General features: G+C 45.0%; 1 protein-coding gene across 1 annotated transcript in view; it reads right to left on the reverse strand.

Annotated features, from left to right (window-relative positions):
* The window catches only part of GRK3 (G protein-coupled receptor kinase 3), a 123,326-nt gene that overhangs the window by 18,582 nt on the left and 87,918 nt on the right, over positions 1 to 16,826 (reverse strand). The window contains 4 exon segments of the mRNA XM_032602401.1: positions 4,968 to 5,075; positions 9,219 to 9,313; positions 11,490 to 11,620; positions 13,349 to 13,427. Of these exon segments, the coding sequence (XP_032458292.1) occupies positions 4,968 to 5,075; positions 9,219 to 9,313; positions 11,490 to 11,620; positions 13,349 to 13,427 (413 nt within the window).

Consider the following 16,826-nt stretch of genomic DNA (forward strand, 5'->3'; position numbering starts at 1 on the left):
TTTCCAATGTCTTCTTGATTATTCTTTGTGAACAAAACCCAAGATTCTGTTTCTATTTTGGAAAATGTTAAAGAAAACCTCCTATAGTAATGATCTCCACTCTGAGGGAGGCACGTGGTGCTCGCAGATCCTGTGTGATCACAGCTGCTCCCCGACGCAGCCGCTTTAAATAGGAGACAGCAACGGGCCTGTCAACAGCTTATGACGTGGGCCAAGCTCTTCCGACAGCACATGCAACACTCCGGCTGCGTCGGGGGACGTTATGGGAATAGAATTCACATGTACAGTGGTCAGATGTGGCTTTTGAATAACAGAGAGAGTGGGAGAGCCGAAAATTTCCCCCCAAACGAGTTGGGAAATCGTTCAAGGCATGCTAAATGATGGGGAAACACACACACACACGCACGATACATCATTCACAGTGAAAAGATGAGCTCAGAAACAATTCATTTATAAATACAAGTGACTACAAATCTTTACGTCAAAAATTAATTTTAGGGCTTCCCTGGTGGCGCAGTGGTTGAGAGTCCACCTGCCGATGCAGGGGACACGGGTTCGTGTCCCGGTCCGGGAAGATCCCACATGCTGCGGAGCGGCTGGGCCCGTGAGCCATGGCCGCTGAGCCTGCGCGCCCGGGAGCCTGTGCTCCACAGCGGGAGAGGCCATAGCGGTGAGAGGCCCGCGTTATCGCAAAAAAAAAAAAAAAAATTTTTAGAATACCGAAAAGATTGCATGTCACATCAAATGTGAGTTTTGAGCCTAAGCCAATAGTTACCAAAGTATTTATAAACATTCCTGTTTTTCCCTATGGGAGCCAACTCGGCAACCTCAGGCAGAGCTCAGTTCTCCCCAGACCACCACCTGGGCTCTCTCCTTGTGTCTGACAACCAATGGTGACAAGTTTAAGATCAAGGCTACTGTCACGTCAATTCTTTCCCTTCACAGAGAGCTGAACTCTAGATTGAGGATCATGACGGTGATTCCGCACATCTGCAATATGGACACCTCGTTATACACAGATGCTCTTCAGGGTCTGACAGTCAGCTGAAGTGGAAGCAGTGACCCCCACCCAACATACAGCCCTGAGCGGATGGGTCCATCACTGAGTCCAGGGATGCAAACACGTTCTCGGGCCTCGACAGCTTCCTTACATCCAGGTTCCTGTCCCTTGCACCCTGTGGGATCCTTCTAGGGTGTCACAACAGAACTAGGGGTTCAGACAAGTGTTTCAGCGGAAGCAATGGGGCACACTGGTCAGTGTGAGCAGTATCTGATCAGAGAAAACAGAAGCGAAAAGAAGACCCTTGGTGCCCACTGGTCACCCTCACTGCGCAGACGTGGGGAGGAGGGGAAGAGACTTGCTTCACTGCACAGATGTGGGGAGGAGGGGAAGAGACTCGCTCCAGAGCAGTTTCTCATCCTCAGCTGTGTGATCCTTTGTCGGAGCAGCGGGGGCCGCCCTGTGCACTGTGCGATGCTTAGCAGCAACCCTGGCCTCGACCCGCTAGATGCCAAGTTGTGACAACCAAAAATGTCCCCGGGCATTGCCAAGCACTCCTGGGGTTGAGGACGAGCGCTGGGGAGTGGCTGGCACGGAGTCTGGTTCATCCCATGAGGACTGATGCCGCGGCCGCCCCATGAGAGCGCCAGGATACCGGGGGACAGACTGCCTGTGAAGCCCGCACCCGGGAGGCCGCGTTGGCCGCGCTCTCCTCCCACCCCCTCCTGAGTTACCTGTTTCAGTTCCTTAGGCCCCTTGTGTCTGAGAAAAGACAGCTACTCGGGCTCCCTCTGTACAGTGTGTAAGAACTGAATAGGGTGCTTCTGTACGCCTGGATGGAACCTTCTTACCCCTCGTTTAAGCTGAGGGGACGAAGGCTCCATCGCCTCCAGATCTCACCGTGATGCTTTGCTCCTGAAGGGCCCTCAGTAAACATCAGCTTACTATGAACCACTGATACTTTATACCCATTGACGTTGGTAGTGATACGACCATCCTCCCAGTCACCTTGAATCTAAACTCCTATCTGTCCATAGCAAGCATCCACTGAAAAAACAAAAACCACTATGGACTGTAAGAACGATATTGTTAAGTCATTTGTGACCTTTCTGATCCCAGCACCACAGCGCTACTCAAGCCTTTGCCTGGGTTCTTAGACATGCCTCCCACCAGCATCCTCTTACTGAAGAGCAACCCAACCTTTGCTTAAACGATGCTTCCTTTCTCTGTCCCTCCTTTGCTTAAAAGCCCTCAGTCTCTGGGGCCTTAAGAACAAAGCCCCACCTGCACAGCATGGAATTCTAGCTGGCCCCCGGCCCTGCCCCAGTTTTCTCCATCTTCTCATCTTCTCACTCAGCACACCTTCCCCAAGACCAACAGCTGACCGCCCCCCCACCTCACTCACAGGTCGTTGATGGGGAAAGACCACCTGCACCTGCTCCATACTGTCCCCTCCCCGTCGTCTACTTCCGCTCCAGGTCTTCATCCTGCCAGCCTGTCTGTGAGAGAACACTTCCCATACCAACTCTTACGTGAAGTTGTCAAGTCGGCCCTGCGCTTCCAGGTTAGACCTGGTGATCCCATTTCTGCTCTCCCAGCACCGCCCATACAGCTCACGATTTTGTGTGTGTGTGTACCTATCTACTCTCCTCCGAGTTCCTCCAGGAACTGTGTGTGGCTCCCCCCCACCTCCCTCCCTCCCCCACAGCATCAAGCACAGGCTCTTGCATACTGCAGGTACTCAATAAATGCTCACCGAATTGTATTTAAATCACTTAAGTCAAAAACTGTTTCCTCGCTCTTTGGTTTCAGTGCTCTCCCCATTCCTGGGATTGCCTTTTGAACAAGTACTAGGAAGAATGGCAGACGATCATACATCTTCGTAGGGAAGATTCGTCTATTCTCTTTGTTAGGCATTGGAAGGATTCTTGCCATTTTCAGGCTCAGTGCATGGTCACCAGGCAGTGACGGGGAGCTGGCTATCTGTGAGGCGGGACATACCTTCACAGGGCAGCTCAAATGCTGAACGGACATTCTTGCGTCAAACTGAAGTCTCTTCTCTCCTGAAAATGCTCACTGTCTAGAGCTGTGCAGATGAGTACGCCTCCTTCAATGAGATGGGCCTTCCGACAGCTGGAGCCGACAGGATGGCTGCCTGAGGCACTGCACCCAGCTCTCTGAACCTGTCCATATGAGCCACGATTTCTAGCTGCCACCACTCTCATCTCTTCTTATCCATCCATCCCATCCCATCCCCGTGACCATCCTCTGGATGTCTTCCTGTTGGCCAAGATTCCTCTCAATAGGGGTCACATCAAACGTAATGCTTCAATCAAGCCTGATCAAGGATGTCATAAAGGAATCACCACCTTCCAGTGCAGTCCTCCAAACTTGAACCATGACCAAGTAAGACGGAACTGGCTTTCTCAGCTACAAATCACACTGCTGGCATAGAGATAACGATCAAACCAATTACAGATCTTTTAAAAAATAGTGGTATATGCTGGATCATCCCTAGACTGCACAGATGGACACTATTATAAACAGAATAACAATATTAAACAAAAAGCAACAAACAAACAAAGCCCTAAAGGCAAGATTTCGCAAGTTTCCCTGCCACATTCTACAACTGACTTTTGAATCTTGAGTTAATGCATTCAGCTTTTGCTGTTGTGCAGAGTTTTTCTTAAATCAACTCGTGACTCTCTAAGTGTGGATTCTAATCTCCAACCCCTTCTTCAGCAGAGACCTCAGTGAAGATGGTGTGTCCGGATGCACTTACCATGCATGCAGGGACTCCCGCTGGCTGGAGAAACATCTCGGGTGGGAAGTGGTTTTCTCTGATTTGCTTTGCAGAAACTCTCTAATTAGGTCAGCTAGTCTGATGACATGAATTAAGGCCATCCAGGCTCCACAAACATGATAATTCAATTAAGGACCAACAGGACCTGACTCTCTGAGCAATAATACAATTTTAGTTCCCAAGTGAATGCGGTGAGCAGAGAACAACTAGATTATCCAGGTCCTGGGGAAGCAGCCGGGGTGCTTGGAACCTAGTTTTGGGGGGAAGACAGGGAATCCAGCCTCTCTTCAGATTGTGCTAAAGGTAATAAGAAGATGCAGCGACGCTCAGTAAGGCTTTCTGAGGGAAACATGGCAAGTTTAGCAAACTACCAGGCCTGTGTGTTCATAGAAGCAACGTTACAGGGAGAATCCTGACTAGGAAATTTTAATGTAAACTGCTTTTTGTATCTCTGTGAATGGAGAATAATCAAAAACGTATCTTAAACAATTCAGCGCTCTGTTAAAATTGGCTAAAGACTCTTAAAATTAATGGAAATATTAACATAATTTGTAAACATTCAATATGAGAACATATTTGGAGAGCGCTTTCATTCCATCCTCTTTCCGCTTGTATTTCATCGTCCCTGGTAGATTAGAACTAAGGGTCAAGTATAACAAATGAAAAACAGAGAATTACACAATTTCATTTTTCTTTTTTGAAACCTACAAATTTCAGCATGTTCACAAACAGATGCACACTTTTAAAACAGGTTCTCTTTGGGTGTGCATCCTTTCGTGTAAAAAATGCTTTAACCTCACAAGACAGTCATGAGTAATTAATTCCAGGGAAAAGAAATTCTACCCTCTTCGATTACCTACATTTAAAAATAACACTTATTCCCAAAATAAGACATCGATGGAAATATTCCAACAAAGTCTTGCTTCAGGTCTAAACGTGTTGGCATACCTTCCTGGTATGGAACAAAAACACCGAAAGCTTACGGGAAAGAAACTCTCACTTTTACGGGCAGAAAGAGCTGTGGGCATCGCCTGGATCAGTGTGTGGCTTAAAGATCACTGTGTGATCTAAAACGATATTAGCACCTAATAACATGCAAATATTTTGGATTTTGATCCAAGTGCATGCCATGGTGATGGTGCTAAGAGGACGCATTTCACTCACCCTCTCAGAAGTTTGAAAAGCATACAACCCAGGGAGAACCAGTCAGCACTGCTGTCGTACGCAGTCCCTTTCTGCAGGACCTCGGGAGCCATGTACCCGTGGGTGCCCCTAGGGAGAAGAAAGGGTATGTGCGGTTATCAGTGCTTGCAGACCTTATAAAATATTCCCAGCTCATCAAGAGGTCTGAGCATCATTCATCAATGTCGGCAACTATGAACAAGGGGAAGGGGACGACAGTGCTTCCACCAAATATGATTCAGCAAACACCCAGCGGGAAAACGACCTTTTCTGTCTTCATTAGGATAGAACCGAATATAAATAAACTACCATATGAAATGAATATGAACAATGCGTGCACTCCACGGTCTCGGAGGTGAAATGTGAATCTCGGGAGTCCTTCCTCACTACAGCCAGGAGGAACCAAGGGCAGGCCCATTTGAGGGCTCTCCTGAGGAGACGTGTGGGGCCGGGGAAGGGAGCGGGGGGAGGGGGCGGTGAACAGTGACCACACCGTAGCGCTAGAGACCTGGAAGGGATGGGCACGGGCGTCCCCGTGTGGCGCCACCCTCCCGTGCTGAGGACCAGGGCTCGCACACATGCCCATCGTATCTCCCACCCTTCCACGGTCACGATGGTCTCCAAGGCAGGGCGGGCGTGGGGGGACAAGCCGACAGGTACGGAGACGGAGAAATCACGTATCCGGTTTAAAGAGCTGCTGACAGCTCAAAGGACTCAGCCAAACAAATGTGCAGGCGACTTGCAGGAAGCTGAGAAAAATCACTTGGGAGGACAACCATTTATATATAATATGTGTTATCTGCGACTCAAAATCCTTTCCCATTCTGTGACTCCCCACCCCTCCTTAAAGATCTGAGCACGCACTGCTCCAAGCATGCAAGAGAGGGCTCGTGGGGAACTTTCAAAGACGTGGCCTGAAATGGCCCCAAGAAAGCCTTTAACCGTAGCTCTGTTCCCATCCTCCACTGATTTTCTTCACTGATAGAATGGGTGATAAAATGACACCTTCATCCCACAGGGGTGCCGTGAGGATCACACGTATGTAATGGGCTTAGGGTAGTGCTGGCTCTTAAAAAGAACTCAACTTACGTTAGGGATTTTATTCTCTATCCTTATGTTATTATAATCCTTTTTAACTTATGCTCGGAAACAGTGAGAATCTGCTCCGAGAAGTGATCCTGGCTCAGCACTGGGCCCGATACCCTCTCTGCCTCCGAGTTCTATCTTGAAAGACTTTTCTCAAACAGTGAAAACGGGCACAGGTCCATCCCTCAGCAAAGCTCGCCATCCAGAAACCAAAGTCTGACAGCGTGAGGTCAGCAAGGCACGCTGTGAGAGTCAGAGATTTCCTCGAGGGGCCTCCAAGCCATTTTCTGGGGAGGTTTAACTTTGCTGTTGCTGGGAAAACCTCTGTGGTGACCTTTTTAACCTGCGATTCTCCGGATCAAAACCCAGTTCTGGGATGGGAAGATCTCAACGAGTATAAATGCGTGGGGTTAACGCAGATGACGTCTCCGAGTGGACACTGGACACAGCAGAGCGCTGGACCTGCCCACCTCCACGGTTTTCAGCTTCTGCCTACACGGCAGCACCTAGCGCTCCCTGCCGCTTCCCACTGACGATCTGTGCTGTTCATGCTGAAAGAACACTTGAGCATTTGAAGACACGGTGACAGGGGACTGAGCTTTGTGGTCCTGGATAAAATAAGCTGGGACTCAATGAGTCACTGATGATCTGTTTGATTCCAAAAACAAAGTGTTTCTGTGTCATTTGGTGGCTGCTCCATGGTTCACTTTCAGTTTGTCAGGATTTGATTCCATCATTAGAGGGACTGAGTCTAAACCTAGCTGGAGAACCAACCACAACGCTGCTGTGCAGACGGGCCAGCGTCTGACGAAGTCCTGGCATCATACCTACGGCTTTGAAAAGACCAGAGAAGCCCGGTCTAGGGTGAAATTCTGGCCACGAATCTTTCGTCTCGTACCAAGTCGATCCTCTCAAAGCCTCAGGGGGTTCAGACAGAGTGTAAGGAACACAAGCTTTGGAGTCGGACAGAACTGGGTCTTAAGTCTAGCCCCACGATGTGCCAGGCATGTTGACTTTGTTCAAGTTCCTTAGTTTCTCTGAACCTCAGTTTCCATCCCATAGAAGTAGATGATTATAACGCATGCCCTGTGGGTCCTCTGTGAAGATAACATATTCAGAGCAGCCGGCCACACATTCCTGGGACAGCCGACGTTCAACTCATGGCATGAGTGCTGTCCCCCAGACCGGTCACTTCCTGGACAGCCCCCCGGGCTGCTGGTTCCAGGAGGTCAGGGAGCTCTTCTGCCTCAGTCCCCGCTGCATCGCCAGCACCTGGCACACAGCCAATGTGAAGTAAATACTTATTACATGAAGGAGTTGACTTCACCCTCACAAGTGTCACGTGAAGTAAGCAGCATTGTTACTACCTCTTTATAGAGGAGAAAAATGAGGCTGGTGCCACGTGGAAGGAGGATTCAAACCCACATCTGCTGACTCAAAAGCCTTTGCTCTCAGCCATGATATGCCTCCTGTACTTAAAAATACAAAATTTTGTTGTGCGTTTATCCTTTTTAAGTAGTGGCCTCACTATCATCGTTTAAACATGAAAATCAACCTTCCCGATCCCATCCCTTTACAGATGCTGTTCAGCTATGGACAAAAGCCCGCCTTTCAGAGCTGACATGTGAATTACATACACTAAGAAGAGGGGGAGGTCCTGTAAGGGAATAAGTAGCTCTGCAGCTGAAAGTTAATTCCCTTGGGAGATTAACTCTTCTGAGCTCTCGGATTCATATTCAGTTGTGACTATACTAAATTGAAGAAATTAGCATACCAAATAGCCGTGGCATTAAAAATTCAAATGATTCTCTTAAAAATGTCTGATGAACTCCCTGGGAGAGGCTTATACAACCCCAGGTTCTGGCCTCATAATTGTCAAGTGCTGGCAAAATGCTAAGGCTTTTATCACCATATCCCAGATTCTGTAGGAAGAGAGAAACATGGTTACAGAAACGGTGCTAAGCGCTATTAACATCTGATCAGGGCTTTAAATGGCAATTCTGATTTAACGTAGCCCCTCATAAAGTACTGCAGTTTTAGAACCACTTTATTTTTAGTCCCACACAAAAAAAAACAAAAACAGGATTTATAGTTTATTTTCTGCACGGATGCATGAAATGAGACTCCTGGGAGTTACTTCAAGACCACTCAACACAGTAATGATGCACAATAAAATGGAATTTTAAGAGCTTCACTGCTAAGACTGATATATTGAAAAAGAAAAATCAAGCAAAAGTCACCTGTTTTTCCACAAACTGCACATATGTCCACATCTTCCACCCAGATAAACTGATACTAAAGAAATAGGAATAAAAACCAGTACGTATTCCGTTCTGCTTCTCCTGAGCCCCGGGGCATCTACTTCATACTCCTGTTGTCATTTTAACAATCTCAGGTTCAGGGAAGTCCTTGGGCCAGTGTCAACACTTGCAGAACAAGCATGGCCACTGCTGGAAGCAGCTTAGGGTCCCCTGAGAGGGGACAGGTGCTGGCCGACGGCCAGGGCGTCAGGGAGCTTCCTCTGCATGGTTGTTTAGAGGACGAATGTAATATTCAGATCTAACAATATGACCTGCATTAAAAGCTTGAACTGCAAGGAGATGATTTTTTAAATTAAAAAAAGAACTCTAATTTCTTTTTAGCAAAAAAACCCCAAACTTTTGAAAAAGAAGGAAAACGTAGATGGAGAGAGAAACCTGGCCTCTGGGCCTTCCTTGGAAAGTTCTACGCAATTGCCTGTGCACCTTCTTTGGCATATAAACTTTCAGGGGTCTATTACTACCTCTACTCTATAGATAAAGAGACTGAGGGTCAAGCAGGTGCGCTGACTGCCTCAGGGTCACACGGCCAGCACAGATTTGGGTCTGCTGCTGAGGCCCCTATCTTTCCCTTAGACCACCCTGCCCCCGGGCAGCTACACTGTGGGTCCCTGCATGTTCCCCCAACTGGTGAGAGCGAGCACACCACCACCCTTATCTCCTCTCCCACAGCCTGGGATACGGGACCTTCCCCTGACCCGGCACTGCCACATGCTGAAAATCGCTATTGGCAAGAAAAAAATGGGGGAACAAATGACCATGTCGGGGTCTGAGTGAATAGGCAAGTTGAGTTAGGAAACGACAGGGACAGAGGTGCTATACTACTCACACACTCGCGTGCGGCTTCTTTTTGGAAAAATCGCAGGCAAGACCAAGGTCTGATATCCTAACGTGTCCGTGTTCATCCAAGAGGATATTTGCGGGCTAAAATGAAAGAGAAGGTGATCTTCAAGAGTCTCCAAGATGTCCCAGGGGCTAACTTCTAAAACTATTGGCACTTGATATCTCATTATTTTATCACAGTTCATTCCTACACATGAACCCTAGCATTAATTATATCATCACATCCAAGTGGGGCATGATACCGACAATGACATGTTTCGTGTTAATTTCAGCAGGAAAGTGGTAATGACAGATGGGAAGGATTCTACTCATTTGATGATGGAACACAGGGCAGGTAAGACTGGAGGGTTACAACCACAGTCTATCGGAGTTAAAGTATTTCTTTTTCACAGCAAGAAGTGCAATCCAGCCAGAACGGTCAGTCTCTCCACAAAGGGAGTGAGTCCACAGGCTCCTTGGCCTCTGTAACTACTAGGACTTCAGAGAATGAAGCCACGAAGCACAGCACAGAAAGGAATCTTGTAAAAACATACAAATAGTGACCAAAGAAATCAAAATATTCCACAGTGCCGCATTAATCCCGATAAACGTCATTTCTGTTTATTAGTACAGAATCAACAGAGGGCCCTACCAAATGACCAAATATGATTTTGACCACAACTCTGACGAGACGTATCCATTAAGATTAGATTTAGTCAGCATGATCGTGGAAAACAAAGCTCCTCTCCCTAATACACACTGAATTACAGTCATCTTGATATTTTTCTGCTGGAGATCAGCTATTGATTTGCTTGAAAGGAAAATAATGGCATGCCATTATAAACCTGAAGCATGAATGACTAGATTTAAGTCTGAACAGAAACTGCATAATACCATTGCCTACTAAATAGCTTAGAAGACAAAAGTACTGCATCAAGATGATTAGAAACCAGTTATAGATTTAAATTAAAATGTATCACAATGGCGCTTCATGGGCCTTCGGCGTGTATTTTATTCTTCTGCAAAACTCACCATGAGGAAATAAAATGTCATGTGCCAACCAGTGTCTAATTATTTCTAATGTGATGAAAATACTGTTTTTCTTCTTTATGTTCATATGAAGAAGGCTAAGGGAGTAATTCTTTAACCTTGCAGGAGGCTTTAAAAGTTACAAAGTCCCTTGTGAAAAACATAATAAGCCCAACACTAAAAGACACCATTTTAGATTCTTAGGAGGTAACCTTTAAAAGCTAATCAAAACACACGAGCAAAGGAACGTCATGTGTACATTTTAGCTGGTTAACCTGGGTTCAGGTTAAGAAGGAAGCAGAGAGGAGGCAAACCCACTCTCTTCCCAACCTCCTTGGGAAGTTGCCATGGCTATCATTTTTCTTCTCACCATTATTTACACCTTTATATATCTGCGCGATCATTTCTATATAGTCTGTCAAGGTCCCGTTTATCTCCTCCCCCATCTTCATGCGGCCGGCTAGATGAATATCACCACGGATGTACCAAGCAAACTCCCAACTCCCTCCTTAACGCAGAACCTGGGACCAAGCATCATGGTCTGGAATGGAAAAACTCAGAACGCGCTTATTTCCTTTTTTTCCAAGTCCAGTAAGATTTTAAAGAGAACCACAGGGAAGAAGCCCAAGCATGGAAGACTGGGGCTATGTAGTTCAGGGATCTGAAAATCCATTAGTGATTTTTTAAGGCAAATTCAAAACAATCTGAGGCTCAGAGAGTGCCCTTTGGGGGAAATTCTCCAGGCTGTCAGCCACTCTGCCCTGATCGGATCAGGCTTGCCTAACAAATGAGTTATAACTCAGCCCTTCGACGTGTTAGTTCACAGGTCGATACTTCCCGTAAGACATATATGTTCTCTGCTAGTTCACCTTTGTACACCTCCTGGTCTCACACTAAGCCAGAGCCAGTTGCTTAGTGAACATTAATGGAATTACAATCAATTGTAAAATGGGCGACAACAAAACACCCCTACCCTGCTTTTCACTAATTAACCAATTAAAGTTTTTGAGTTGGCATATGTGCTGCACCAGGCACGGAGGTAACAGGGACGAGTAGGATGGAGTCCTTAGAACAGAGTTCAGAGTCTGGAGGAGACCGACATCACAAAGGTGATGCCTTTATCGGGGCTGAGACGAGGAAAATGACAGAATACCATGAAAGAGGTGGAAACGCCTGTTAGACCACAACTGCAATACAACACCTATTGCACAGGTCCGATAAACAGAAGGAGTCTGTCCAATGGCCTTACCTTCAAATCTCTGTAAACGACAAACCGATTGTGCATGTGTTCCAGCCCCAGGATGACTTCTGTGGCGTAAAACCGCATCTCCTTCTCAGAAAACACCCCGTGCTGTGAAAGGTGATAGTGCAAATCGCCCCCTGGAATCAGAGACGTGGAATTTAAATTCAGTGCATTAATTTAAAGGGAACAAAAACCACTGTCATCCTGCATAGTTATGATACAGTCGAAAAAGGTAAACTATGCTTCTGCTTTGTCTCTCTTTCTCTCTCTCTCTCTCTCTCTCTATATGTGTGCCATTGATTTCTGTTAATTTGACCAAATGCTTTAAAAATTCTAGAGAAAACTAAAACATTGAGAAGACTTAGATGTGACAATGGCCAGGACGATATGAAACAAAGCCACCATTCTCTGACAGGTATCACAGCTCCCAGATGTACCATCAAGGGGGAGGGAGGGTTAGCTAATCTGCTTTGATTACTTGCGTTCTGGCTAATAACTGAATCAACCCATGTAGTGATCCAGGAGGTGGCTTAGCAACTCATTCTGTGGACAATAAATAGTAAGGAAACAAAACAAACACATTGATCATATTGATAGATATATGAGAAAGCAAATACAGCAAAATTTTAACTGGTAAAACCCAGGTGGTGTGTATTCGGGTGTCCCCAGTAAAATTCTTTCAATTTTGCCATATGTTTAGAGTTTTCATAATAAAATGTTGGAAAAGGCAAATCATCATACGGCCTCAAGTTACAGAGACACAGAAGGCTACAAACAGGGTAAGGGAATGTTCTTATAAAGTATAAAAGAAGAGCCTCAATTGATCTACGAAAGTTCATGTGTGTCCAACTTTATTGCCCTTGATTTTATAAGTACCTTCCTGTTCACACACACATATTCCTGTATAACCACTACCAGATCAAGGTGTAGAAGATTTCCAGCATTGCTGAAGGCTTCCCACGCCCATCCCAGGCAGTATATCAGCTCACAGCCCCTAATTAAAGCCAGTCGGACTCTATTGTAACCTCTCCCCCCACAGATTAGTTTTGCCAGTTCTGATGGTCACATAAATAGACTCACACAGGGGACACGCTGCTGTGTCTGGCTGTGTCTGCTCATTATAACGTGTGTGGAAATTCCTTCACGCTGTTGGGTAGGTCTGATTTTAAATCAAACACTCAAAATGTAATAAAACTTCAAGTGAATTTCAAAAAAGGTATTTCATTTGTTGAACTGTACATCTTAATTTCAGCTCTCGTTACCAAAAATGCTTTGAGTATATATCATGTCACTTTCTAGTATTAAAAAACTACTTTTCTAGCTAAAACTCTTTCATCATTCTCTGGGTCATCAGTCACAGTTTAAAAGATCAATGTACAGTGGAACTGGGCTAAACGCATAGAAGACTGGGCTAAAATCTGTCCTGGCTCAAAGTCAGTCCTTCAAAGTTGGTTTTTAAACACATTTCTGTCTTCAGCCTATGTATCTTTAGGAGGCATTTCATTCCTAAAAGTTGAGGGCCAGGAACACGCAAACTAAACATCCAGGCCAGTTGCATTCCAGAAAATCAAGTTTCACTGTATTTTAACTATTTTATGAAAATCTTTTCTAGAAAATGCAACTTCCTGGGGAGAGACTGGGAGGGCCAGAGGGCAATGGCAGTCAACATTTTTAAATGAAGTTGAACTGAAAATTGAAGAATAAAAGGTTTCCTTAAACTTCAGGAGGAATTTAGTTACCTGAAAGACCCAAATGGCCAGTCTGTCGGGAGCAACGCAGGCTAAGATAAAACATCATGAAAACACAAACAAACAACATCATGGCAAAGTCTTGCAGTGTATTCAGACTTCCCAAGGCTTGCTCACCGTTCATCAGATCCAAGATGAAGCAGAGTTTATCTGGCGTATGGAAGGCATAGGTCATACAGACAATGAAAGGACAATCCTGGAGTGAAAAAAATATATATAAGAAAAGCAAAAGCTGCCCTGGAAAGCGCATCTACTGCCAAACACCATCTACACTTTTTTTTTTTTTTATCCATGCCACTGCCCCGTGCATGAAACACAGACACCTACCTGGTAAGTTTAACAGACCCAGGAAAGTGGGTCTGGTTCCGTGGAAAAATGCACCGAGACACAACACTGCTAATTAGAGATGAACTCAAAGGTGCTCTGTCACTCTGATTCAATCATGACTCCTCTATCTACATCTTCAAAAGACTCAGATTCTACAGAAAAATATTACTGCCTTACTAGTCTTTCTGTTGGTCTACATTTCAGTTCTGGCTAGTCAAGTATCCATTTTCAATCTCTGATTCTGAGGTTGGAAGAACCATACCATGGGGGGAAATGTTATCTATATTACTGTTTTGAAGCACTGGGAATAAAAATGAAATTAAATTAGCTTTTGAAAGTGGAAAAATGTACCAGAGCCGAGGACAGAAAAACTCAATTGTAAAGATGCCAATTTTCCCTCAGATTAATCTCTAGATTCCATGCACTCTTAATTAAAATGAAAATTGACAAACTGATCCCAAAATTTATACGGGAATGTAAACGGCCAAGAAAAGTTCAGATACTCTTGAAGAAAAATAAAGCTGGAAAACGCATAGTGCTAGATATCAAGACTTACGGTAAGGCAACAGTAATTCGGTATGGAACTAGCCCAAGGACAGACAAATCGACCAGTAGAACCGAACAGAATCCTGAAGTAGACCCACATGTAAATGCTCATTCGACTTGTAATAAAGTGACCCAGCAGGGTAGGGGGAAAGCATGGCCTTTTCAATCAGTGGTGCCGGAGCAACAGGCTATCTGTACAATCAGCTGTGGACATTCACCCCTACCTCACACCACACACTAACTTCAACCCCAGGTGGATATAGACCTCAAGGTAAAACAATAAAGCTTCTAGGAGAAAACCAAAGAGAACAACTTCAGGACCTTAGGGTGAAGTAAAGAATTCTTAAACAGGCCACAAAAAGCACTAACAATAAAAATATTGGTGAGCTAGACTAAAATAAAAGTAAGAACTTCTGTTCTTCAGAAGACACCAGTAAGAGAGTAAAAAGGTGAGTCACAGAATGGTAGAAGATATTTGCAATCCATATATATCTTGAATATATAAAGAACTCTCAACAATCAATAAAGAAAAAGCAAACAACCCAGTAGAAAAATGGCAAAAGAGCAACAACAACAATAAAAATAATAATGTAGGCACTTCACACAAGAGAGTATCAAACGGCCCGCAAGCCTATAAACAGATGCTAGGCCTCAGTTTTCCCTAAAGAAACGCAAATTGAAAATCACAATGTGTCATCACTAAAACCCATGAGAATGGCCAACGTTAAATAGACTGACAATGCCAAGTGTTACAAAGGTATGGAGTTAATGGAGCTTCCAGTAAGGCGCTGGGAAGGCAGAATGGTACTACCACTTTCACAAGATGTTCAGTGGGATCTGCTAAAGTTGATCACTACCTGCAAAGCCTATGAGCCAGCGTTTCTACCCTGGGGTATTTACCCAACAGCAACCTGGACTCATGTGCACCAAGGACATGAGAATGGTCCTCATGGCACTATTCAAAATAGCCCAAAACCAGGAAATAACCCCAATGTCTACCAACAGGAGGATGGATACACGAATTGTGGCACATTTATATGATGGAATACTATAGAACAGGGGCCACCAAACATTTTCTGCAAAGGGCTGGACAGTAAATATTTTAAGCTTTGCGGGCTTCATCCAGTCTCTATCACATATTCTTCTTTGTTTCTTTTCTTTACAATGCTTTAAAAAGGAAAAAACCATTCTTAGTTCATGGGCTGTGAACACAAGCCAGATTTGGTCCCTGGGCCACACACATAGCCTGGTGACCCCTGCTATTTAGCTACAGAAGGCGCTGTTGCTAAGAGCAACGACTCAGATGCATCTCACAAGCAGCACTGAGTGAGAGAAGCCAGACACAAAAAGAGTACATTTATATGAAGTTTCAACACGGGCAAAGGTAAATTACGTTTTTAGACATCTGGGTAGTAGTTAGCTTGGGCGTGGGGTGAGTGGCTGGGAGGGACACAGGGAGACTTCTGGAACACCGGTAACTTTTTATCTCTTGACGTGGGTGCTGGATACACACACGTGTTCCCTGGTGAGAATCCATCAGTGCCCCACTAGATCTAGAACTAGGTTCATTGAGATAAATATACAGTGTACACTTGCCACTCAACTGATTCAGATAACAAATGGCATGAAATATCTATAACCACTTTCTTAACAGAAGCAAATTATTATTAAATTCCACAGAAAGTATTCAAATTTCAACGGAACAATCTGAAACAGAATTCACATTGTTCATACCTGTCGATCAAGGGCATACAGATAAATCTGTGTTAACACATTCCTATGTGCTCAAGATTCATGAACTTGAACTCAATTTTCACAAATCTTCTGGAGGAAGTTACTCCAGAATGAATGACGAAATTCATCTTGTGGTTACCTAGTTTTCCTGAGAGGTCTGTTGAGAGGTGTTAGCGTTTACTAATGTTAAGATATATTTTGTGTTAAATAGGTAAAATAAGGGTGTTGCCCTTTATCTGTTAAAAGCCATGTGGTTCTCGGTGGGCGGGTACCCTCCTACTTGCAATCCCACCAGTGTTTCACCAGACCTTTCCACGGTCTGCTGGCGACGGCTCATTCTGCTCCAAATATCATGCTTCTTCCTTAATGGGGTTCCCCACATACTCTGGTTCCTGATCTGATGAACAATTCATCTCTAGAGCAGAGAAGCGGGTGGACCAGGAACTTAGTAAAGCCTGGGTCTTTCCCAGCTTGAGAGCGCAACTCCACTCACTTCACCCAGAGGACAAACAGAGCCTGGAAAGGGGGTATTTCTGAACATGATGGTGTATGATCATTCTGATGACAGCCCTGAGAAAACTGCAAAAGGTCAAAGTATAGTTAAGATGCTACGTTACTAAGATGGGACATGAATTGGAGATTTAGAATCATAGGCCACAGGAGTAGAAAGGGCTCTTAAGAAAGAAAGAAAAAAAAAAAAAATCACGTGGTCCGATTTCTTTATTTTGAAGACAAGGAAACTAAACTCCCCACCCCCTAAAAGGGAAATGTCTTGCCTGAGGTCACAAAGGAATTTGGTAGCCAGCCAAGATTCAAACCCCAGCTCTCTGACCCTGGACTCTTGGCAGAGCTGTCCTATGTTACCCTACTTACGAAGGCAAAGTTTCCATAGCAACATGAAATAAAAGCTCCGCTGAAGGGATTTGACTTGGTTACCTCTACAGAATTTGCTGACCATGATCCCTCATCTCTCAGGCCCTGAGCAGGT

Source organism: Phocoena sinus, chromosome 14 (genome assembly GCF_008692025.1).
Source record: "Phocoena sinus isolate mPhoSin1 chromosome 14, mPhoSin1.pri, whole genome shotgun sequence".
NCBI lineage: Eukaryota > Metazoa > Chordata > Mammalia > Artiodactyla > Phocoenidae > Phocoena > Phocoena sinus.